The 26,142-nt window shown below is 45.8% G+C and overlaps 3 protein-coding genes across 3 annotated transcripts; 2 read left to right on the forward strand and 1 right to left on the reverse strand.

Moving 5' to 3' along the window:
• The first annotated feature begins 880 nt into the window (after nucleotides 1–880).
• On the forward strand, nucleotides 881–2,443 carry prop1 (PROP paired-like homeobox 1). The gene is made up of 3 exons (XM_076169287.1): nucleotides 881–974; nucleotides 1,655–1,911; nucleotides 2,063–2,443. The coding sequence occupies exons 1-3, from the start codon at nucleotides 881–883 to the stop codon at nucleotides 2,441–2,443; spliced, it is 732 nt and encodes a 243-aa protein (XP_076025402.1).
• A 260-nt stretch (nucleotides 2,444–2,703) lies between these two features.
• mcfd2 (multiple coagulation factor deficiency 2, ER cargo receptor complex subunit) lies at nucleotides 2,704–5,345 on the reverse strand. The gene is made up of 3 exons (XM_076169337.1): nucleotides 5,142–5,345; nucleotides 4,878–5,037; nucleotides 2,704–4,095 (listed from the first exon to the last, which is right to left on the reverse strand). Exons 1-3 carry the CDS (start codon nucleotides 5,306–5,308, stop codon nucleotides 3,964–3,966), a joined length of 459 nt encoding a protein of 152 aa, XP_076025452.1. The 5' UTR covers nucleotides 5,309–5,345; the 3' UTR covers nucleotides 2,704–3,963.
• A 2,058-nt stretch (nucleotides 5,346–7,403) lies between these two features.
• Nucleotides 7,404–25,999, forward strand: ttc7a (tetratricopeptide repeat domain 7A). The gene is made up of 18 exons (XM_076169346.1): nucleotides 7,404–7,585; nucleotides 9,796–9,959; nucleotides 10,373–10,541; nucleotides 11,784–11,914; nucleotides 12,099–12,223; nucleotides 12,988–13,066; nucleotides 13,246–13,415; nucleotides 14,162–14,225; nucleotides 14,428–14,565; nucleotides 15,979–16,062; nucleotides 17,225–17,329; nucleotides 19,406–19,523; nucleotides 19,670–19,727; nucleotides 19,828–19,900; nucleotides 19,991–20,151; nucleotides 23,898–24,014; nucleotides 24,108–24,220; nucleotides 24,680–25,999. Exons 1-18 carry the CDS (start codon nucleotides 7,456–7,458, stop codon nucleotides 24,970–24,972), a joined length of 2,292 nt encoding a protein of 763 aa, XP_076025461.1. The 5' UTR covers nucleotides 7,404–7,455; the 3' UTR covers nucleotides 24,973–25,999.
• Nucleotides 26,000–26,142: the final 143 nt, after the last annotated feature.

Below are 26,142 nucleotides of genomic sequence, written 5' to 3' on the forward strand. Positions count from 1 at the left end.
CGCTGCTGGCCCCAGACTGAGTTTAGCACCATGGGAAAGGCTGATAGCAGCTGGGGTCCCAGGAGGTTACACCAGGTTCAGCTAAATTAATCCAAGCCGATGGGGTGCCTTGTCAATCACTTCACCGCGATCCAAACAGGAAGTGACCTGAGAGGGATTTTGTTTTAGGAAGGCTGGTGAGTGTACTCAGCTGGTTTCCACCCTCACCGCCTCGCTCAAAATAAAGATAGTTGAGGATTCTTCTTCCTATTTTTTTCTTTTTTCTTTTGCACATGCAGGGTTTAGCTTCTGGTGCGTCTCCCTGCCTGACATGACAGAGCCACCTGCTGGTCACACAGAAAGCTCACATTAAAACACAACAGATTACACCACAGAGTGCTCTTCATCAAGCAGCAACTCAAACTCAAGTACGGTTCAATCAAAAATGGTAAAAACCCAAAGTTGCTTCACCCAAACTGAAGGATTGTGGTTTTATTATGGGAGATGTTATGAGCTTCATCTTCAGTGTAGAGATGTGGAAAGTAAGATGAAATAAGATGAATGCAATGGAGTAAAATGAAGATTGTAATCGAAAGAAATGTGAATAGTAATAAGCTGCCAAATCACCAGCTGCCAGTTTGTACAGATGTTCAACAATCATATAGGTAGAAAACAATGTCAACAAAACAGAGCAGCTGCGGTGTTTAGACTGGAGTGTCATGATGCTTTACCTCAGTGTGAAGGCCCTGCTGGATGAAGCACAGGTAAAGGTGTACGGAATGGGTGGAGCATGGACACACACAGCATGATGTGACGTGATGTAGTTAGCTGCGTGTGTGTGTATGTGAGGGGACTGGATCAATCGGTGCAGATGGTCCCGTGTGTGAGCAGAGCTGCAGCGATGGCTCAGGTAAAGGAAGGAGGGAACACAGTGAGGAGTCACCAGGACTGTGCGGAGGTCTACTCTGACATGGCTACTGTTAGCTCCACTGCAGGTGAGTCAGCCCAGCATCACACACTGGGGTTACCTTCAAATATGACAAATAATGTATGGTTTAGTATTTAAATGGTATTTCTGCTCATATGTTATTGATTTGCAATAATGTTTCCTTCTAGTCGGTGAATACACACAGAATTTAGCTGTGGATGATGTTTGAGTGTTTTTCCATAAAAATACTTGATCACAATTAGGGTTTATCATTAAAACAGACCAAATTAAAGATGCTGAATGTCAACATAAAATGTCCAAAGGAAGATGAAGACAAATTTGTGTCAACAGTTTATTAAAACTTTGCAGATTTTCCACAATCCACAACTAATCCCTCCAGGTTTGGGAGGAAACTAAGTAGAATTGATTAGAACTCTTCTGTCTATTCTCCAAACACTGTGGTGTGAAATGCCAATGTCACCTCAGTCCACCAATTAAATAAATTAGTCACTTTGTCAATGTCGTAATAATCTCAGTCAAATCCCGTCTGTCTCTGGTATCTTTTTCTCACGAGGTTGTCTTTGACAGCTAAAGCCCCGATGGCTCTCAGGTTGCCTGGTGGCAGTGGGAACCGTGAAGTCGGAGTAATCCCTCTTTTTTGAGACAGTCATCAGTGAAATGCGCTCTTGCAGGTTCAGGCCACTTGTTTTGTGCGACGTCAAAAGCCTTTTCCCCTCCTGAAAACAGATATTGGAGAGTCTGTGAGGAAAGCGCCATTGTGTGAGACCTCCCTGCCTGTGGGCCTGAGCCGGCACAGCGGTGGCGGAGGCGGCGGCGGCGGCAGCAGGGCCTACCGCTCTCCAGCCAGGAGGCGTCATCGCACCACCTTCAGCCACAAGCAGCTGGAGCAGCTGGAAGTGGCCTTTGGGCAAAACCAGTACCCTGACATCTACTACAGAGAGGAGCTGGCCCGCGTCACCAAGCTGAACGAGGCTCGCATACAGGTGGGCCAGAGTGAACACACAAACACACACACATCATAAACATCTCTGTGATCTGAATGAGCTCGGCTTCCTTGCTGCTGTGTGTAAGGATTTCAATGTCACTATATTTATTGATTATAGTGATTTGATCAGCTATTCTTTGCCTGTGCAGGTTTGGTTTCAGAACAGAAGAGCCAAACAGCGGAAGCAGGAGCGGGCGTCCCACAAAGCTCTCCCAGTGGGTGTCATGCCGGGCCATAGGGCTCTGCTGGGTGGCATGCGTGTCCAGGCCTCCAGCATGGCTCGACAGTACTACCCTCAGCCCCTGGCACACATCCCCTGTCTCTCCCCTATGCTGCCCTCTGGTGGCTACTCCCACCACCACCACCACCCTGGGCCGGTCAGCCAGTGCCCCTGCCCCGGTGTGCAGCCTCAGCCGGGCCCCCAGCTCCAGCATGAAGACTGGTACGGCCCGCTGAGGAGCAACCTGACCTCGCCCGTGTTCTCCTTGGCCTCCATTCCGGGTCTGGACCCTGCGTCTCACTGGAGCTAAGAAGTAACCATGGAAACATTTACACTAGTAGGTAGATTAGTAGATTTTGACATCTTTGTTCATACCAGTGAACCTCTGATTCCTCTAATATCCAGATAATGTACTTCCCCCTACTGGCAGGTTCTATTTAGGATTCTACTTTTTCCATTCATCCACTTCTACTCTCCCTTACTGTGGCACCGCTGTACACACTGAGAGACAACAGTATGGTCTCTTTATGGTGTTTACAAATGAAAATAAAGACAACAACACAAAGTCTGTACATTGCTGTTTTTTTTAATATAACACAGTCCAGAGACAACACGATTGCTTCTGTGATGATTTAAATAACCCAACAACCTTCATTGATCAAAGAATCAATACTGGATGGCAAAAATATAGACTTCATTTATAAGAAATACAACTATCCTACTACATTAGGAGAAATTACAAATGAATTAAAGGATGAAACTGTCCCACAAATACCTGACGTTACACCAGATCTGTTGGGTTTTTTTTTTTTAAAGGCAGCTAATGTATGAAGTAAACAGTTTCTGATGATCTGAAGTGCATCAACCAGTGAACAACGGCATCAACCAGTGTGCGTTACATATCTAGATTATCCAGTGCTACAGAATCAACAATGCACGCTATGGCGCTGTATTACATTCAATCTAAGATAACGGATTACGTCAAGTATCACGTGTCTGACTCGAGTTTGGCTCATAAAGTTGTGATCAACTAAACAATAGGAAGATGTTTGACGAACAAATCTCCTCTTGCAACATTAAATATGGCAGATGTCCCGAAATGGAACGCCGCGCTTCACTCAAACAAAAGCTGAAGCACTCATCGTACACACTACATCCTAGGCTCTGATACTGTACGTCTGAACAAGTCAAGGCCACTTCCAAGGTCATGAGGAAGAGTTGTTAAAGAGTCATCCTCCTCATCAAAAACTGAAAATTAAAGGGATTCACACAAGGAATCATTTGGTCCACAATGTCGAGTATCACGTCAGCATGATACATATACTGTATACTGAATACTTATAAATATACTGTATATATATTTATAACACTTACAACCTGGAACTGCAGTCAGATTACATCAACAACTTTGTGTTTAGGTGCTGTTGAGCCACCAGATTGAAAACCTGCAAATTGGTTTTGCAGGTCCAGGAAGCTACAAACTGTCACTCTACAAATGTAACATACACCAGAGTCTCTCTCACACACACACACAGGCACAGGCACAGGCACAAACACACACCTATTATTCTGTTGTTCATCAAATTGTTGCTGCCTTGTCCATCTTCCTTCTTGGAGGTCACATTTAAAATAACGACAATCTAGAATTGTCTCAAGCGTACGAAGACACACAAGTTTCACAAACTTCATGAAATTACCGACGACCCCGGTTCGTTTGCCCAAGGGCCTCCTCAGAGTTTGGCTTGTTCAGAGTCTCTCCCCCCCCCCGGATTCCTCGCCGTCGCCGTGGTTGTGGCGACTGCTTCCTCGCCCCGATCAGCTCAGGAGCTTTTACTCCATCGACTTGGCAAACTCGGCGTAATCTATGTAACCGTCGTTGTTTTTGTCGTCGTCCCTCAAAACGTCATCGATGAGGGTGATGAGGTCCTCCTCTCTCATTGGCTGGGTGTTCTCTCCTCCCTCCTATGAGATAAGATAAGAGCCACACTGTTTGTTAACCGTGTTCATGTGCTGAGCTGTGGATCTGCTACACAAAGTTACACTTTATCCTGCCTTTACTGACATTTCATATGATTTATGGCTTCTGAAGTTCAAAATGTTCAAACTGCTAAACAATAACATGTGTTTTCCCGTAAAGGTTAAAGGAAACAGACATGTTTTTGTGATTAGGAGGCTTTTTCAATTACACACACTCTCCAAATTCTGTCAAAGTGAAAGTCAAGTTAAGGGCTGCAGGTTCTGTGGCTCTTTGTTACTTCCTTGGACATTTCCTTCAGCCTTAATAAAAGCAGACGACGCCATCTTAACATCAGGGGAGTGGATGACCTCATGATGTCTGTATAGCAGGCCAAGGGTAGTTTGGTTAGGAAAGGAAAATTATACAATGTTTGGCTTCTTTTAACTCATCTGGGATTTGGAAAGAATCGAATTTCTGTAATTTTGATTTCTGGCACAAACAACACGGACATGTGAAGCACAGAGAAACAGTTTAGTGGGCAGAGTGGAGGGAAAAAATACAGCCATTTCCTTTTCTTAAATGATATACAAACATGCCATCTCATAATGACATCATAAATGACATCATAAATGACATCACAGTTGTTAATGACTCAAATGAATGTTGTCACAGTCACAGTTGTCAAACACTACACACCTATGTGCAGTCTGACAACAAACGGCCACGGAAATGATGGTCACAGCTAAGAGGACATACTGTATATACTCTCTCACACACACACACCTACCTCTTTGTGTACATGCGTGATAGCTGTTGCCAGTTCCAGCCCATCCAGCAGGTTGTTGCCATCGTAGTCGTGCATCTTGAAGTAGTGCAGCTGGAGCTCCTGGGGCGACATTTCTTTCTCCGGCGCGTCAATCACTCCGTCCAAATGCTCCATGATGTGACTGGAACACAACAAGGGATTTACTTGACACAGAATGAATTTGTCTCATTTGCTTATGAGTTATAAAGTTAGATTATCACACATTCATATGGGAGTCTGGCTCACTCTTTGTCCTGCACCACGTTCTTGTCAAAGCGGCCGTGACCGTGGGCCGACAGGTGAGCCGCACTGTCCACGGCGTCGTGCTGAGGCGGCACCTGAGAGTGGACACCCAGCAGCAGACAGCAGGACAGGAGGACGAGCGGGGCCAAATGCTGCACGGAGCTCCTCATTCTGACAGACAGAGGGACGGACAGACAAATGGACAGATCTGATGAATAACACATTTTTCACATCCTGTCAAAAGCTAAATCAACATGTTTATTCCAACTTAACACATGCAGCGATCGACTTCCCCTCATTCATGTATTGCCATTAGCAAAATAAACAAAGTATGATCGTTACTCTGCGCTCATCTACTGTAAGCACCTTCAGGAGGTAACACCGTCAAATAACATGACAGTCACAATGACCATACAAATAAACAATATGTGTCTGTTTATAGTGAGATTATTGTACAATAATCACTTGAAGCTAATTAAACTCCATCCTTACAGACATTACGCGTTAGCTAAACGTTAGCTTACATCTTTGCTACAATTCGCTTTAATGACTATTTTCCCACAGATATTATAGCTTCGCTGTTATGTGCAAATTGTTATGTGCAAAAGCTCAGCATTACAATGGCGTGTTAATTAAAAGTCTTCGCTGGCAATAAAGTTGAAATAATTGTCAGATCACCTGATTCTCTCTCGCTCGTATGTTAGATTCTGGAGGTTTGGTCCAACTGTTTTAGACAGGCGCTTTTTGGACACAGTGAGCTGCCGTAGCCCACTTTGGACACGACAGCGCTTCCTGATTGGATGATAATATCAAAGAGTATATAACAAACGATAAGTTACACCGTCTATGTCAATTCTGCTATACCTCAACCGAACCATGTTTACACGGTAAACATTTACATGTCAAACATATACACACGTTTTGTTTGGGTAATTCTGATTCCATGTAGCATAATGTTTGAGGTAAGACAGTGTACAGATAACGTCACGAGGAGAAAACCTGTAGATAACCGTAGGTACCAAACTACGTTTCCCGTTTGCTAATGTTGAAAATAACTTGTGAATTGCAATTATCTTGAATTTAAATCATGCTTCATTTGAACCTTCTAACACACACATTCAAAATACACCCTATTTAACCCAATTTCTACTTTCAATACTTTGCGGTATTATTACATGTCGATATAACTCAATTTTATTCCAGTTCACTTGATCTTAAAACTTAACCTTTGCTCTTGGAACAATTGTGTTTTTGTGGACAATGTTACGACTCAACGTGTAACATTTTCTTTAAGTTCAACGAGTGTAGTGATTGGTTGGGAGGTGAACTATCTTGACTTGTACACCAAAGGTGCTACAGCGTAACAGTGGACGTCACCTGGGCGCTCAGCTGCTTTGGATGAGCGCAGGAATACGTTGTGTGGTGGAAGTTTGCAGTAATGGAGAAAATGTCAGGTTTCCCAAGAGAAAATGAAGCTGCTAAATCTCTGTTCAGGCGGCTGGAGGTTTTATTTCTGTCATTAAAGTAGCTCACATTAGACTCCCAGTTAAACTCCTCCGTAGTCTGCGTTATGTCCCTCTTGTTGTGATTTTTTGATAGTTTCATTCATCACTACAGCTTCATTAATGTCAGCGTTTTGTTAACGAGTTTCTCCAGCAAAATGAACTGTTAAGTGCGCACTTAATTAGCGTTTTAATGCCACTTTTTCATTTGCAGTGAACCGTTGCTTCGATAAACTGTACTTACAATGGACATATTTCTAATTCATTAACAGAATCGAGAGATAAAGCAAAGTCAGCACAGCTACAATACTGAATCAAACTAGTTTTGTTTCCCTGACATTTGAACACTAAAACAAGAAAACAACCGCAGGCTTTGCTTCACATTGTGATTGTCTTAATCTCCCACCTGATCCAGTTAAAGTGTTAACAGAGGAGATTAAGGACATGGAGTAACACACCCATCCTTTATTTTAGAACACCTAGAAAAACATGTGGCACTCATTGAACCATATAATATATAATTTAATATAATGTTGACGAGTTTTTATATTTTTATTTGTATATTTATGATAGTTATACATTAGTAGTTTTTATTTGTTATGTATTCCTTTTTTTTAACCTATTTATTTCAGTTTACATCATAAAATGTCTCAACTTTTTGCTAGTAGTTGTTGATCTTGGCGGTGCCTTCAAAGACACCCCCCTTTCCCACTCTCCCCCCTCCTCTCCGCCCCTCACATGTGTTTCTCTCCCCATAGTTCGCAGTTACTCCCATCGTGTCCGGGGAGTGCGGTCACCACCGGGACAGAGCGGCCATGGCATCCCGGGTCTCCTTCACCCAGTGCCGGCTGGATGCGGAGCTGGAGCGTTACAGGGCCGAGTGTCAGTGGGACAAGATACCGGCTATGATCGAGCAGATGCAGGCGGCGCGGATCCACGAGGACGGTGAGTGGATCAGTGTGTCAGACTGTGAGGTGTCTTCTATCGATTTTCCTTCCTTAAACTGATCTACACACACACACACAGCAAAAATAAACAAAACATTTAAAAGCCAAATCCAGCCCAAATCTTATGTCTTCTAAAGTCAGTGTGTAATTGTGACACACACACACACTTGCCTCTGCCAAAGTTTGTTTCTGTCCTGGAACACACTTGTAACAGGTTACCTCTGTTAAAGAACATGTCTTATTTCTAGAAATGCTTTGAAATAAGTTTATTAGAAGACGGGAAACTACTTCTACACTAACTCAACCTTTACATTGCCTCTCACCTGTTGCACTGTAATGGAAGACAGTATGTAAAGTGGTAGTTAAAGTAAATATTTTTGCAGTGCAGGTATGGTAAAGCAGTTTGGACTTTGAACTCTCAAGGAAGCAACTTCCTGTGCTGGAAAGACCCTCTGTTTAAAGTTGTCTCAGCTGGGATCAGAACAAGGATCTGGGGTTTGATTGAGGGTATGACACTGTGTACACAACCTTCCCACCTACATTAAGGACAATTTGTGATGTTTATAATGTTTTGGGTTGTCCTCGGTTTATTTTCTTTATCAAGGACGTCAATGACAAAACAAGAATTCCTTGCACGTCTTTGCCTTTGAGATTGTGCCCCACTGTGCATATGCTCCAACCAATGCAAACACACTTATCATCAAGCAATACCTTGGTATATCACTAATGCACCACTTTCCACACCTCACCTTGGTAAAGCAAACATGGGATTGGAGTGACTTGGCCTGAATTGAGCTGCAGGTCGGCCGCTTCTGTGTCCATACTGTGAGTGGCTGATTGTACCCGATCACTTGCTCCTTCTTGCTTGTACATGCACTGAAGTGTTAAATCAAGCTGACATTGGTGTGTGCGCGGTGTGCGAATGGTTCAAAGGAGCTGATCTGATGCTGAGTCTGCAAGGAAGAAGTGGTGCAGCGGTAGATTTAGATTTATTTCCTGCAGCTTCATCATTTCGTGACTGTAGTGTTATAAGGTTCTACCTGCCCACAGACACGTTTTGAGATACGGCGCTCTAAAGCTTTGACTATAGTTGCCCCCCTATGTAGACTGACCTTTGGAAATATTAAGCCCATAAATTTGGAAAGTAGAGAAACAACAGATTCCAATCTGTCATTTTAATCGAAAATGTGTTGAAAACATAAACTGTCTGTGAAGCAGACTTTATGTTTTTGTGAGGTTCTGTTTGTGTTTTTAGATTTATGGTTTTAATACTTGGTGAAGAAAACATGTCCGCAATCCCAAACACCAACAAATCTCAAGTTGGGTATCAATCAAAGTTTGGTTGACCAGTCATGCTCTCTACTGTTCTCCACACACACACACACACACACACACACACACACACACACACACACACACACAATACCTGTATTACTCTTACAAATGTCAAAAAGTTCATGGCTCTTCTCTGGGCCTTTTCCAAAGTAAAGACACTGAGCATCAAAAAAAAATAATCAGCGTGAGAAAATCCACGGGTGGCTATCCCTCAACCAGAACGTGTGACTAGAATCCTCCATTTTAGTTCTCCAACACCGTTTACCTATGCTTCCTTTATTGCAGCAGTGGATCATCTTCTCAGGCTCTCCTCTCACTGTACTTACAGGCTGAGACTGTTTATCCCTCACTGATACCTCCAACCTTGGCTGCGCTGATAAAACCCACAGCAAATATGTCAAGTTCATCAGGACATAAACACAAGTCGCACACTTGGCGTCAAGACAGAACCAAAAAGCTAAACAGGAAGACTTCAAACCCCAGCGTGTGTACACTGTGATTCACTGGGTTTGAATGTCCAGCAGTAGTAGATGTCCAATGGAGGCAGAGTAGATTCAGCTTACAACTAACATATCTTGTACATATCTAATCTAACACACAGTAGCATGAGTCAGGGCAGGTATCCTCAAGGAATGTTTGGCTGTATCAACATTATCCATGATCACTGCGTTAAAGGAATTTCAAGGAAAGTAACAGGGGAAGAGAAGTTTCCAAACAGAACGGGGTGTATTTTAACTGAGCTGGTGGGAAATGCTGTTTTAATGGACTGTGTGAGGTTTGCTTTGGCTGCAACAACATGACCTGTAACCTCGGGTTCAGAAGAACTCCTACGAATGTCGGATCCCTCCTAACGATTTCAATCCCCGCCGCTAGATGACTACGGGTCGCTGCTGCAGGCTGAGGTGCTGCTGGAGGAGTGCCTGCAGGGCAACATGGACCTGTTAAAGAGCTCCACGCCTCTGACGGACAAGACCCAACCCAAGCTGTGCCGAGCCAAAGGCCATCTGAACACCATCCTGAGCCGAGGACATCTCAAAGTCAGTCGCAGAGACTAATGAGCTCTCATTCTGGGCAAGGTTTTCCAAATAAAGGAATAGAAATGCAGAGATTTAGCAGAGATTTGCTCACTCTAGGTGCTTTCTTGTTTCTCTTATGTTTCACGTTGAAGCTATTTTCTTTGTCGAACCATTTTTAAACTTGTTAGTCCCGTTGAGATTATGAACCTGTTTTTCCGTAAAGACCCAGCCAAGAATGCAGATTCAAGATAAACATAAATCCTACAGCCAAATACCAAACAAGTTACAAAGCAAAGTACAAAGTCTTTCACTTCACCATGAATACTCATTTACAGCTATTTTCAAAGGCAGGGTGACGAAATGCTTCATTGTTAGAAAAGCACAAATCAAACCTCTCAGTTCTGGCAACCGTTTGTGTTTCTTGTGTCCCTCAGCCCAGGTACTTGAATGAGGCTCTTCTGATGATGGCCAAAGTCCATTTTGTGCAGGGTCGTTACCGTGATGCCCAGGGAATGTGTGCCAGGGTGGGACTGGAGGAACTGACTCAGGATGACCAGCCTGTTTACCATCTACGCCTGCTGGCTGAGGCCTTCATCATTAAAGGTACCAAGGAGCTCCCAAAACATTATGGTCCGGACAAACATGGGTCTGGCTTATTGAAGGCCTGATATCACCTTGTATGGGTTTGGAAGTGGAAAGGGAAGTGAATGCAACACAGATCAGTGACCTCACTGTATGTTTGTCTCCAACAGTTTATCATTGGCGCCGCGACACATATTTGACTTTATAATCCATTAATGTGAAGGGGGACATTTGTTGTCCTCAGCCCACACAACCTTTGTGTTTTCTCTCTGCCTACCAGTTGCGACATTGTAACTCCTAAAATGGGATGAGATCAGAACCCAGTCCAATATTATGAAAGCCTTCTGGGAATAGTTTCACAAACTCCTGGAAGTTTTCCATATAGAGGCTGTTTTGAAAACTAGATGGGAGTCATGTGTCAAGAATGAGTTTCCTATTGTTCTCTCTCTCTCTCTCTCACTCTCACACACACTGTCTGAAGTTCACATCCTTAGATACACTGCAGTTTGCTTGGGCAGCTGGATTAATCCGGTTGAAAACATTACCATTGCGCATTGATGGTTTCCTGATATTCGGTGATGATCACATGCCGCAAGCTGTGCTTGAAACTCAGGAAAAGTGTATTTGTGATATCTGAATGATTTGAAACCAACTAAATGATATAATATTTACAGTGGATTGTTATGATAGACTGTCAGTGTCCAGTTCCTACATGAGAGAGTAGATCCTATGGGAATCGATCCTGGTGGTTTGTGGGAATTAAATCAGACCTGAATGTTTGTGGTGCTGATGTCTTGTTTATTGGCAGCTGTGTGCTTATTTGATTAACCACCGGGTCGGACCTGAGGCTCCTGTTCATCACGGGGGCTCCCGCAGGCTTGGAGGGTTTCTTCTTTCCTCCGTCTATTTAAACCATTATGCCCGCTAACGGATATAAGAGCAGGCATCTGGACCAGGACCGTTTCCCTCGAGATGAACTCAGTGGTGGTAGATCCATCACGTCAGCATGAGAATGACTGCTGCTGCTAATGATTGTTAGACATATTACCATGATCTGTCTGCTAAAAGTAGCAGAAAGGTGTCTTGTCTGTTGGGTATTAAGTGAGGGAGGGACATTTTTCATCTTCCTCTAGCCAAAGACTCATTCTACCACCTCCATTAATAACATCAGCACTGTCGCAAGCATCTTACAGCATATTTATTATACATATAAGTCATTCAAGACACATTGGTGGGGGTGTGTATAATCTCGCCGTCTTTCAGGTCTGTCTCTGGACCATCAGACGGTGTCGGCAGTGTCTCGTGTCCGCTTGTCAGAGAGGGAAGAGGAAAGCCTGTCCTGCTACCTCAGGGCCTGTGACGTTGCCCTGTCCTTCCTGCAGGAGCTGGATAAGGTACAAATGCACTTATGCATATTGTATGAAGCCCTTTTGATTTAGGGCAGATTTACGTAACTTTAACAATGAGATGTCTTGTTAAATACTAGTTCTTAGTTCTTTCATAATTTGGGTTTATCATTGCATATATGTTAAAAAAGAGTTCATATTTGTGGATAAGCCAGTGGATGTGTGTTTTCAGACAGTAACAACGCCCCACACCAAGACATCCAAGTCTAGTCTGCTGCCTCCGCCTGTGGAAGTGGACCTGGGTTACTTCCTGCAGGCGGCGTTACAGAGCGGTTACCTCTGTCTGCTGCAAAGAGGGTAAGTCTGTGTATCCACTGAAATATTAGTCATGACACAGACTTAAGTCACATATAAACCGTATCATTCTAATGGAAGGATGCGAAAAGGTTATTCTCTAGGTTTCTCCGCTGTTCACCAGACATCAGTGGTTTTGCAGCTTGATGTTTACTGTTTATATGATGATGTTAACTCCATCTTGTCTTAGAATCTCTGGCTTTGAGTCTAGTTCCGTTTAAGGAGGGAGGAGGGGGATCAAACAAATCGTGAAAAAGCTCTGGAACAAGATGACCTCAGTACAGCTGGTGAAGTTTCCCTGGTGACCAGCAGGTGTCAGAATTGTCCTTGTGTTCAGAGAAGCCCCATCACAGGCTCACACACACCTGACAGCACTGCGGGGCTGAGGAGAGGCTTAATCTCAGCACTGTGCCTGGGTGTCATATGTAAACCAATCAGAATATCAGTGCTATAATGCCCCAGAGCTGCTTATCAAACTAGTAAATGGTATAGAATGACATGAGCAGTGTGTTATCTTCTCCCATACTATCCACTGTATCACATATCATATCACACAGCTTCTCCTCTGCTGTATTACTTTTCCAATTACATCCGTACATCCTATACATCAAGCTGACACTGACACAAACTCTGTGTCTGTGTGTGTGTGTGTGTGTGTGTGTGTGTGTGTGTGTGTGTGTGTGTGTGTGTGTGTGTGTGTGTGTGTGTGTGTGTGTGTGTGTGTGTGTGTGTGTGTGTGTGTGTGTGTGTGTGTGTGTGTGTGATAGTCATCTGGCGCAGGGTGCTCACCAGCTGCGTAGGGTACTCAGGGTGGTGGAGTCACGAGGGTCTCAGAGCTTTAGGAAAGTAAGTTCATACACACATACAAACACACGCAATCACTAAGTTTCATTCTATAAAAAGAATTTCAGTTACTGTTCTTTTTTTCAGTCCCATACTTATTTTGTTACTTAACAGTTAATCTCATCACCGTTCTAATCCATAAGTGAATAGTAACCCATGAATGCATCGTGTGTGCGTCCCAGTCTGCAGCGAGGAAGCTGGCGGAGGTGCTGCTGAGCTCGGTGAGCGAGAGCGGCTACTGGCCCCCGCTGGGCCCCCCGCCCTCAGCTTGGCTCCACAGAGAGGGAGCCGCCGCCTCCAAAGGCGCCGTCTACCCCACCATCAAACCTCCTCAGCGCTACTCCATCGACGGGTTTGACATTTAATTTTCGGCCCAGCTGTGTCACGACCGGCCTCAATCCCCTCGCTCCTCAACGTAACGCAACATTACACAACAAATCAATACATCAAATACATTTACACGCTCCTGACGTGAGAGCGCTGCCTCGGTGCTTTGCTCCTACATTTCCCTCTTTGCAGGGATCTTGCACTCTGTGTTCAAGCCCTGCAAACCATACTTAGTCATCGCCGCATGACTAATCCTGCCCACACTATCAAAAGTGAAGATCTAAATCCATGTCTGAGATTAGAAGAAGAGGAGGAAAGAGAATTCAGAGTGCAGAATAGCTGCACTTCACGATTGTTCTTTGCTTTTGTCATCACTTAGCTCCTTTGAAAGGTCATGCGTGTGTGTGTTTGTATGTGTGAGTGAGTGAGTTTGTGTGTGTGTGTGATTGAGGGGCGTGAAGAGGTAGCAGTAGAAAAGGAAGAAAATAAATTGCTTGTGTGAGTGTGAGAGAATGTGTGTGAGTGAGTGTTTGTGTGTGTGAGGGGGTGACATCTGAGAGAGCACTGTGTAGCGATACACCCGGGGGGGTACGTGTACTGTTACAGCACCACAGGTGAGACAGAAATAAGACACTGCTGCCAATGAACCCCTTGCAAAAGCTTTGTGAGGGTGTGTGTGTCTGCGTCTGTGTGTATTGGGTGTGTGTGAGAGGGAGAGAAGGGGAGACTTCCTGTTCTTGTTACAATTTCCTGTTTCCTGTGTCCTGGCAGTTGCTTCTGTCCTCAGGACGTGGTGGAGGAGGCTGTGTTGCTGCTGCTCATCACAGAGTCCATGGTGAGGCACACACGCACACACACACACACACAAACTCGCACAAACTCGCACACCTGTGGTTCTTTCCCTGCTAGTTTCCCTGTCACACTTTCCATTTCAATGTGGCTCCTGTAGCTGTGACCACAGTCTTTCCACCACCTCTTCCTTCCACTCCCACCTCTTCCTCACTCCTCTTCCTCACTCCGTGTCTCTGTCCACGCAGGCCAGCGCTGAGGCGGTGCTAAGTCGTCTGCCGGACCAGGCCGAAGCTCGTCAGCTCAGCCTGCAGGATGCCACCTCTGTGTACGACCTGCTCACCATCGGCATGGCCAGGAGGGGGCAGTATGACATGCTGTCTGAGGTGACACACACACGCAGACACACACACACAAACACAAATGCATAAACTAGGCTGGAGGCCTGAGGGGAGGAGAGCAAAGAGAGGCGAGAAATGCACCAGTGAGAGCTTTGCCTTTGCCAAACTTTTTAATGAATATACCCTCATCACTTTGAGAGAGGGGTTACGGTGCCTCTGCCCTGTGCTCACTCACTCTCTCTCCCTCGCCCTCTCTCTCCCTCTCCCTCTCTCTCCCCCTCTCTCTCTCTTCGCCCTCACCTACTTACTGCTCTGCTCTCTTCTGTCACTTTCCCTTTATCCCTCCTCTCCAGTAAGAGCCGTATGTTTGCTTTCTCCCTTTTTTTTCATTGGTATTCAGAGCTCTGTTCCCTCCCTCCTACCAATTAATGAAGTCTACCCGGGTGCCGGCGGTTGGTCGATCGTCTTGTATTCTTAAATTAGGCCCGTCCACCTGTCTGATTGGTGTATCACTATCATCTGTAATCTTATAATAAGGGCCACACACATGCACACTGCGGGAGTTCCAGCTCGGGTTAGGCAAATATCAGTTTACAGCCATATGGGGTTGGTATTGGCTCTTTATTACTGTCAGCCAGTCAGGGAATGATGATTAATATTGATGTTCTTTAATCTGTACGTGTGCTGTGGTAACCGTTCCTCCTTTTGACAGGAAAGTGGCTCAATTCAAGCATGTTTAGTATGGAAACTAAATGAGTGTTGCCAGTTTTGGAATGATATTTCCAGCTCTGTCACTTAACCTCCACGTGAGGGGTTGAACTGGGATTTGTTATAGGGTCACCAGGGTCACCGGGGTCAGCGGGGTCATGCAGTGGCAACACTCGTCTTCACACAGAATTAGATTAGTTATAAATGTTAGATTTTTATGTCAGTAGGTACTTTAAGGCATGTTTGCAATTGTGTTTAATATTCCCATTGTATTCAGTAATGGAGTGCCGAGTCAGATAATTATACCTTACGTGGTTGATGCTGAGTCTGTACAGCGGGGCAGTTTTGTCTGCATGCTAAACGGTCAGCGGGCTTTCCGCTAAAGTGGAAATCTTTTCATCAGATGAAGTCGAGAGGCAAAGAATCACTTCCCGGTGGTTCACCTCTGCGTGGCTGTGCGGCACGTCCACACACATCAGTCATGTCATTATGTGCTGAGACAGCGCAGAGTGGGTGGTGAGCGGGGACTGCCACTCATTTCAAGCTGTAAAAATGTTTGGCGACTCGGTGTGCGCCTTCATTTTACCACCATGTAAGTCGTTGCGATGGTCGTTCAGTTTAGTATGAAATTGATTTTCCTCTCCTCGTCGGTGACAAAAGTTCACCTATTGCAACATCTGCTGTCATCACAAAACAAACATCTCAAACATATTTGTCTGAGTGTGTGTGTGTGTGTGTGTTCTTCCTCAGTGTCTGGAGCGAGCCATGAAGTTTTCTTTCAACGAGTTTCACCTCTGGCACCAGCTGGGCCTGTCACTCATGGCAGCCGGGAAGGTGAGCTCATTTCTCCCAATATACACACCCGCACCCACCCGCACCCTCCCGCACCCACTGCGCCACACCCAAAGGAGACATCTGTCTTCTGTCGTGTGTGTCACATACGTCACGCCAGCAGTCCTCACACACGTCTGCACTGTTCAGACATTCATTACATAGCATTCACAAATAACTTGTTGAATACTATAATCCAATTAAAGTACTTATGTACAAATACCAACTAATATACATATGTAAGTGTACAGACAATCAATGAAAAACACTCTTCGCTGTTTAGTAATAACGTTATGGATATTTGGAGGATTTTTAAAGATGCCTGTGCTTTTAAGATGACATTAAAAGGATTTTCTCCAAGAATTGTCAAAAACCACATTTATCTCCCGATCAGTGTGAAATCTAAATACATAAACATGACAGTCATCAGATAAAGTGCTGTTAAAAGTACAACAGGTCTACAACAGGACCTCACACCCTCTTAAATGTGAAGATGTAAAAACAGAATGTCTCCCAAAATGCAGACCACCTTAAACCTTTACTTAAGAAGTAATTAAGTAAATAATTGGCAAAATACTGTTGAGTCTTGAATCCTGTTTGTACATTTAACTTCATGCCATATTGAAAGAAACACTACGATTTTGATAAAGTGTGTGTGTGTGTGTGTGTGTGTGTGTGTGTGTGTGTGTGTGTGTGTGTGTGTGTGTGTGTGTGTGTGTGTGTGTGTGTGTGTGTGTGTGTGTGTGTGTGTGTGTGTGTGTGTGTGTGTGTGTGTGTGTGTGTGTGTGTGTGTGTGTGTCAGAAAAATTGATCTGGGCTGCAGGATAAAGTGACACTGCAGATCGGTGCGGAGCTTCTAGAAATAGGCTGCTCCCTAGAAGGAGAAGGGGCCGCCTCAGTGTCGTCACATCCGCTTCTATTTAGGGCCAGCCGGGCGTGTGTGTGCATGTGTACATGTGCGTGTACGTGTGCACGTGGTCCATTAATGATCGACCTACATATATTAAGTGACTGTGTGTCTAAATGAGTCTGTAAGGGCTGTGCAGGGGCAGTTAATGTCTGTTTGATGACAGCTATCATATCGTCTGTGACAGCATGAAAACTGTGGGTGTTGCATTGAAATCACTTATCCACGCGTGTGTGTGTGTGTGTGATTGTGTTCCAGAGTGTTGGTGCTGTGTCTGTATTTAAAGAGTGTGCCAGGTTGAGACCAGAGGACCCTTCACTTCCCCTATTGGCTGCCAAAATCTGCATCAATCAACTGAACTGGGTGAACAATGCGCGAACACACACACACACACACACACACACACACACACACACACACACACTTGACACTTTGTTCTCGTGGCACAAGATCACTTTTTGCTTATGCTGCATTTGCATGTTTTGGGAAATTGGGAAATGCCACTGAACAGCTGACAATGTTCTATTCACAGTTCATAAACTCAGGAATCTTGGATGCTGCATGAATCAGACCACTTGTGATTTATAATGCGACCTTTCACCTTCTGGGCTGGAAGAATGTGCTGATAAATGATGGATAAATGTTAAAAAAGCAACCTGTTCTTATTCTGGCAATGCCTTGTAGTCGTATATGCAACACCTTAGCGCTTGGTATAAACTACCCTCTGATAAGCACTTGAACACGCCATCAGTGCCATTGTTGTCTAACTTTGTGGTGAGAACCAGGTGGCGCTCTTTTCTCTTTCCTCTATCTGTTCAGCACATAAGCTGAGACTAGCACATGGGGCCGAGCTAATCAGTCAGTATATTTAGTCCTTTGATCCCATTCTTGGACTGATTGTGGCACAAAACAGCCCAGAAACACTTCACACAAGCTGTCGTCAGTCCCACCAGTCAATATCAACAAAATATGGAATCATCACAAAGTCATCAAACTGCAGTAAAAGGCTTTATATCTGACAGCATTACAGACAAAGTGGAAAGGATTCATCTCCATTTGGAACTAATGAGATGCCGCATATAGACGCCTGAATGAAGCCTCACACACACACGATGCTTTCAGGGCAACGCCAACAGCTGAGACATGATGCAGCATCCTGGAATCCTGCAGTGTGTGTGAATGCTAGCTTTTGTTGTTGGAAGATTGTGTGTGTGTGTGTGTGTCTGTGTGTGTGTGTGCATTATTGCCTTGCTTGCGAGTGACAGGCAGGCAGACGTACACACACACACACACACACACCCACTGAGAAGCCCCAGCCACCTCTGATCAGCTTTGATAGTCCCGCTGTTCGTGATGTGAGGATCTGGGGAGAGAGGGGAGGGCATTTTTAGGATAGAGGGAGAGAAAGAGGGGAGCAAGAGAGTGACTGAGGATGAAAGGGAGAGAGAGAGAGAGAGAGAGAAAGGGGTCAGAGATTAGAAAAGAGGAGCTAACGGGGGCAAATGCAGGGAGCACATCTGTCAGTGGCAGGAGATCTAAGGAGCTTACTGCCTTAATCACAATAGGACACTATGGCCACAGTGCAGCGATGCATTACATAAATGGGCCACCATTATCTACCATCAAGACCGCCGGACAGTCTGGGCCACCGCGTGGCTTTTGCACTCGTTCCGTCCACCTGCCGTCCCCAAAAATGTCCTTGGTGCGTTTAGTATGGTGCAGGTTTGTGCCGCTCCACACACAAACGTTGCAAACTGCATCGATGAGCGATCAGCAAGCAAAGCTGCTTTTCCAAATTCCTTATGAGCCGTTTTGCAGATGCGTGTGTGTGTGTATGTGTGTGTCCCTTCATTCCACTCCATGGGGGCGCGCTTATCCTCAAAAGATGGACTAATAAATAAACTTTAAATAACTGCCTGGCTATTGTGAGTAGGATTTGAACTTGCAACGACCGGATTCAGAGGGAGACGCAGAGAGAACAGAGTAGGATGAAGGGGGGGAGGAGGAGGAGGAGGTGTCAAAGCAGCTGCCTTGCTGTTGCGCTGGCATGCTGTCACCCCTCCACACATACACACACACACACACACACACACACACATGTTATGCCCACCTGCTCACCACCCGTACCTCACACAGAGTGACACACTTTTACCTTAGTCAGCCACATGCAGTCTGCAGTCTGCCGGTTTGTGTGTGGGCGAGTGTGCGTATATGTTTGTGTGTGTGTGTGTGCGTGTATGTGTGTGCATGTCCTTCAGCAAAATCTGCACTGTCCTTTGTCTGAATCTACTTGGATCCTCACACAAGCCTCAACCACCAACACTCCACTCCTCGGCGAAAGGATATTGCAGTACCTTGCAATGCTCTAAAAAGAGACTCATTTTCCCTGTATTGCGTGTGTGTGTGTGTGTGTGTGTGTGTGTGTGCATACGTGTCCAGCTAGAAGAGGCGAAGGCCCTATCCCAGAGTGTGGTGTCCATGGGGGAAGATGCAGGAGAATTTTTGCCCAGGGCCTGCCTTGCTTTAGGACTCTGCTGTAGTCTACAGGCTTCTGAGGGTATGAGGACACACACACACACACACACACACACACACACACACACACACACACACACACACACACACACACACACACACACTTTTCCATCCTCTACAACATGCACAAAGTCAAAGTTTTAACTCTGAAGTTTCGTCTCTCTCCAGCCACTCTGAAAGATGATCGGAATGAATTGGACAAGAATGCGCTGCGATCTCTCAGCAAGTAAGCGCAACCCTCTGATCCTCCGCCATCCACGTATTTCTTAGTTTAGACGCCGTGAGAGTTGATGACACACACACACACACACTTTTCTCCTCTTCAGGGCTCACTCACTGGACCCTCAGGACGCACAGATCGCCATGTACCTCGCTCTCCAGCTGGCCCTCGTGCGCCAGGTATGAGACGACAAACGAACTAGGAAGGTCTGCAAAACAAACGGGAGCGCCTGAAAACACGTGTGTGTGTTTGCGTGTGTTTAACGGCAGGTATCGGCGGCAATGGAGCCCCTGCAGGCGGCGCTGTGTCTCTGCGGCGACGACTTACACGCCCTCCACCTGCTGACCCTGCTGCTCAGCGCCCAGAAGCACCACCGCCATGCCTATGACACCTTGATCCTGGGCCTCAGCCAGCACCCCGACAACTTCAAGTACAAACACAGCGCTCTTCCTCACGCATACAGGAAACAGAAGCCTGCTGGTGGTGATGTTTGTTGTGGTTCTGAATGTGTGTGTGTATATCAGATCACGTCTGTTATGTATACAAGGATCCCTCCAATGGTCACATATAGGAGCAGTTTGTCTCGTCAGTCAACTTGATATCCATCTTCTGCAAAAGGAACATCTTCCTCTTTAATCATGTTAAAAGTAGAAAACGGCGTCTTGCATTATAATGAAAGCGCCGTTTCAGTTTCCACCTAATATGGAAGCGTGTTGCGTCATCTCCCCGGCGTGATTGCTCCTCCTTTCCCAGAACCCCCCCAGTAGAAACACTTCAACCTGCGACCATGAGGGGTCAGTGTTGGCCTCCCCGGCTACCGGTGCAGACAGATGGGGCGCATCCACACACGCCACGAGGGAGAGGAAGAGAGAAGAAACGCAGAGGGGGGAGAAAAGAAGAAGAAGAAGAAGAAAATTGATTGAATAAGAGAGAGGAAAGGAAGGAAGGAAGGAAGGAAACGAGAGAGGGGCGAGGATGGAGGGAGAGGGGATGAGAGAGCGTTGCTGCTCTCCGTGTACATTCTGTTCTCTCTCTCTCCATCTCGGAATCACACACACACACACACACACACTTAGACAAACACACACACACACACACACACATGCCTCCTCCATAGAGACACTTGACTGGTTTGACCCATTTAAGAGCTCTTTTTTCCGGGCACAGCCAATCACGTCTCTCCCTCCGCCAGGAATCCCCATCGCCCCGGTAACCATGAGGTCATATGGGTTGAGCAGGCAACATCAGTTGTTGTTCCCAAAGTGTTGTTATGGAGAGAGAGAGAGAGGGAAAGATGCAATTCAGATTATTCAATGGTGCAGTAGAGTTAAATATTGATTGTTGATTCGCTTGTTGTTGAGTTTGATCGGCTTTCGATTCTACTGACGAGTATTCGATGTCTGCAAAATCGTATTTGATAGAATTGCTGACACAGCCTATTGATAATGAACGTGTGTGTGTGTGTGTGTGTGTGTGTGTGTGTGTGTGTGTGTGTGTGTGTGTGTGTGTGTGTGTGTGTGTGTGTGTGTGTGTGTGTGTGTGTGTGTGTGTGTGTGTGTGTGTGTGTGTGTGTGTGGGGCTCATTGCATCTCCCTGGGTTTGGATGTGTGAGCAAGCAGAGATCAAAGCTGTACACTGTGTAGTTCACCGGTGTGTGCTGGCCATTCCACTATGGTTATGTATGTGTGTGTGTGTGTCGGGGGTTTGGGGTTAAGATTTGTAAGATTAGGATCTTGCACATGCATGTTTGTGCCGTGTGACAGTGTGTGTTTAGGTGTGTGTGTGTGCGTGCATGTGTGTGATTCTCATTAGCCGCTGCCTCTCTGCACCACGGCAAACTGTCAGCTCGCTGTAGCATACCGAATTTCTGCTTCCTCCTGTCCTCAACCCCCACTTCTCTCTCTCTCTCTTTCTCTCTCTCTCTCTCTCTCATCTCTACCTCTCCTGCTCCATTTCTCCTCCGTCCCTCTCTTCCTCTTCCTTGCCTCCTTGCCTTTATTCTTTCTTTTTTTCTCTCTTTGTATCTCTCTGTCTCTGTTTCTGCCTTTCTGCCTTCTTTGAAATTTTAATCACCCCGTAAACAGGCGTGCATCTCAATGCGAACGCGGGATTCTTCCACAGAGCGAGGGAGCTGAGGCGAGAGAGGAAGAGCAGAGGGGGGAGGGAGGGTGGGATGTGTGAGAGAGGGAGAGGGAGGGAGAGAGGGAAGAAATGAGTGTGAACATGGCTTCTCAGTTTGTACTAAAGAGAATGATTAATCCCAGCCTTTGATTCTGCATTCATCTCACAGGAAGTGTGCAGGATGAGCGTGTGTGTATGCGTGTATGTGTGTGTCTACGTGTGTGCATGTGTGCTTGGCTTATGCATTCCTACACAGCCCAAGCATGTGTGCACAGGCTTGTGTGTGTGTTAATCTCCATGCATGTATACTTAAGTGTGTCTGTGTGTGTGTGTGTACGTGTGTGTGTGTGAGTGAGAGTGCCCGTGGAGAATACACACTCTGATATGTGGGAGTGTGGAGTGAGTAATACTGTAGACGCACCACAGTTTCAAGGGAACATTATTGGCTATTTTTACACAGAGTTTACGCTGCCACTCGCAGCTCCGCCGCCGCCGAGCCTTTACGCTCACCGCCATCCTTCCTAAAACACAGCGTGTGACAACTCATGGCAGCCAGGCATAGGTGAATCAAGCAGACACACACACACACACACACTCAGCTGACACATTTCAGCACTAGGTTACCTTTACACCATCACAGTTTTATTTTTGTAAACGTTGTGCCACACTTTTAATGGGGGAGCCTGGAGACACACACACATACTTACACTCACACTGACACACACACACACACACTCCCGTAGCCCCCTCCTGGCAGGCAGATCCTTAACATTGCGTCCCTCAGCAGCACTTGTCATCCGCTCATCAGAAACACACACACACACACACACACACACCTGATTGCCCACCGACCCGAGCTCCTCGTCAGTAACGAGGAGCATTTCACAGCGAGTTTTCTCCCCCGACACAAGCTGCTCTCCCTCTCTCTCTCTCTCTCTCGCTCTCTGCTATCGATCCTCACTCTCCCTCAATTCCTTCATGCATCCTCCTCTCTTTTCTTTCCCTCCTTCCTTCGCTCCATCCTTCCCCACGGCCTACCACAACCCCCACCCCCACTCGTGACAGGAGAGGAGAGAATAATTGGAGGAGGCCTTCAGCTACGGACAGCAGGGTATAGAGAATTCTAGAGTCTGTGTCTCTCTTTCGCTCTCTCTTGCTCTTGCTCTCTCTCTTGCTCTCTCTCTCTTGCTCTTTCTCTCTCTCTCTCTCTCTTACCTCCTCTCTCTCTCTTTCTCTCTCTCTCTCTCCTGACACTCGTGGATGAGTGATGCCATGACAGGCTGCATCCTCAGAGAGCTCCTTCTAGCAAATTACCACACACACACACACACACACAATAACACAGACCCACACATTCACATCAGAGACTCCCACATCACTTAACCAGTTGTGTCTTCAACTAAAAGGCCTGAGCGGAAACACTCTGCGCGCCCTCTCCTCATCAACCTCTCCACACACGACAACACGCTCACACTCTCTCACACAAACACACACACACACACACACACACAGAGAGGCTGTTGTTGATGACTGTCTTTACGCCCTCTCTCTGCTCCGTATTGATCCTCCCAAGCTTTGGTCTACAGGCAGGCGTTGAAGAGTCCCGAGCACTTACCCAGCCACTGCAGAGGCACTCACATGTGTATACTTGTGATTTTGTATGCATGTATGTGTGCATTTTTGTGTAACATGCACATATTGTGGGTTTTACTAGTTTTCTTTCTACTGCTCAGCTTCCCTTGCAAAGTGTTCTAGACGACTGCTCTGTTCTGAATGTGCTGCTCTGTGTTCATTACCCGCTTGTGTGTGTGTGTGCGCACGCGTGTGTGTGTGTGTGTGTACAGTGACAATAAGAACAAGTTTGACGTGGTTTAGGTCCAACAACACATTAATTCAGGCCACATCAGCCAGTTTAGATGTTAATACTCCAGTACATGAATATTGAATTTGGTAAGATATTCCCTTCCAAGGAGACACCCTGCAAATAAAAACAAAGCTGAGTCATTCTCGTGTGTGTGTGTGTGTGTGTGTCTGTGTGTGTGTGGTCTCGCCCAGCTTGATGTTTACTAAGGTGAAGCTCGAGGAGACGCTGTTTGGCCCGGCTGCGGCCCTGCAGACGTGTGAGGAGATGCTCCAGCGCTGGCTAAACCGCTACGACGCCAGCCGCTCCAGGTAAGGATGTGAAATACAAACACAGTAGATTGAGTGTATAAGCATGATTGTACTGTTCATGTGTGTGTATTCATGTGTGTGTGTGTGTTGTAGTGAGACAGACGACAGCAGCAGTATACCAGTGGTGGAGAGGTCAGAACCCTGCCCAGGAGCCAGGAAACCCTCCATCCACCTCACCTTGCCTGACTTCCAGGACACGGCCTCCGGTGTGAATGCTACCTGATTGAAATGTTTGACCTTTGAACTGCAAGCGAGTTGATCAAAATGTTTTTAGGTTAAACACTGACACGATTCTCACTGTTGTCGGGTAAATACCAGTTGACCTACACCATTTGAAAACTGATGGCCTGTTCTGAGGCTGTGCTGTGACTCATCGGCACACCCGCAGGAATGGAAAGGAACTGCATGCATGGCAGTTTTTCGATAACAAATCTGTCTCACTCTCGCCATTGTATCATTCAGTATTTACAACATTTGACACATCAAGCAGCAAAATGATTGTAAAAGCCGCCTAGTGGATAAAGTAAAGTACACACAGAGGGACTTTGTATCAACGCCGCATCCATAGCAACTGTGTGCATAAACATATCCGTCTGATCCTGACACAGAAACGACCTGTAACGTTTCTAACAGTCTATAATTCTTATCCTGTCTCACCCCCTCAGGTTCGCAGAGGCCTCCGTCTGTAGCGGTGTCTCGTCTGGAAGCGGCGCTGTCCGAGGTGTCAGATCTCAGCTCCACTCCTCGCCAAGGGCCCACCTACATCTGGACCACCCTGGAGCGCATCTGGCTGCAGGCTGGTATGACAGAACACACATGGGTTATAGTACTGGCAGTTAACTTGTCGATGAGATCTGTTTTGCTGGATGTTTTGGAGGATTTGCTAACAGGGGAAAGTGTCTTTTCATATTTTGTGTTATCAGCCAAGGAACATCCATTTTATAAGACAGTTAACTAGAAACTGGGCTGCTGAAAAAGTCTGATACGAGGACATTTTTACAATTCATTAATGATTGAGAGCCAAACAGATTGCAATGCTTCCCTTTCCCATGCAAAATATACAAACATTGCCAGATTCCTCCTTGTGATTCATTCCACCTATTGATCACTTGCCAGTTCACTCATTAGAATGATGTAATGCTATGAAAATAAACACAAAAGCAAGAATGCATTTTACTCAAAGATGCGTCGGCGTCCCGCGCCTATTCGGGAATGACCTCAAGCCCCCAGAGGCCGCTGTGAAAAGCCGCCGCTAGAAGTTGCACTACATCTGAAGTACAACTTGAATGAAAACGTTCCCTCGCACAGATGCTACTATGAGACGATGGCGTCTTACTATCCCACACAGCTGTTACTGACCCGCTTACAAGCAGCAGCTGAGTTCTCTTTCTCTGGGGAGCGGAGGGAAGTTTGTGCTCGCCGTAGAAATGCGATGGCAGGGTTTTAATGCTGCGGTGACGGGATGTCTGCTCAGCCGCGTCATGAATAATACCTCCCATTAGAGCCAAGCGCTCTCTGTTACCTGGGTAATGATGTCTATGTGCTGGGACCGAAGTGTCTGCATGTATTTTTGATGGATAACTGGCAACTTTTTAGGATTGCATTCAAAATAACTTTATTAACTGGAGCAAGTCATATGTCCTCCAGCCCCGTCGGTTTGCATCCTACTCGTGTTTCACATTTACACTTTATGTTAATGTCTTTGCTTATCTGGATAACGAATACAACTGGGAATACTTGCGCGACATCATACATTTAAATTCTCCTTCTCTTCCTCTCCTTATAAATGTCCAAACTGTATGAAGGTGGATTTAGTACTCTGTACGTCAATGCATTTGGCAACAGCGATCCATTAAGCTCAGTGATGCATATCGTTGTCGTTCCCGTTGTTACTGTGGTAGTTCGTGCGTGTGTGTGCGTGTAAGTTTGGCTGAGACAGTTGCGCCCCAGCTGACCTTTCTCCTCCCCTACATTCCTCCACAATTTCACACACACACACACACACACACACACACACACACACACACACACACAGAGGACTCTTTAAATACTTGAAAGGGACATTTTAGCTGTATGACCTCACACAAGAAAGAGATGTCAAATGTAGAGTAATCCAGCATGTACAGGC

This window comes from Genypterus blacodes, unplaced genomic scaffold, assembly GCF_046128005.1.
Source record: "Genypterus blacodes isolate CSIRO-AG114 ecotype Tasmania unplaced genomic scaffold, CSIRO-AGI_Gbla_v1 ptg000195l_1, whole genome shotgun sequence".
Lineage (NCBI taxonomy): Eukaryota > Metazoa > Chordata > Actinopteri > Ophidiiformes > Ophidiidae > Genypterus > Genypterus blacodes.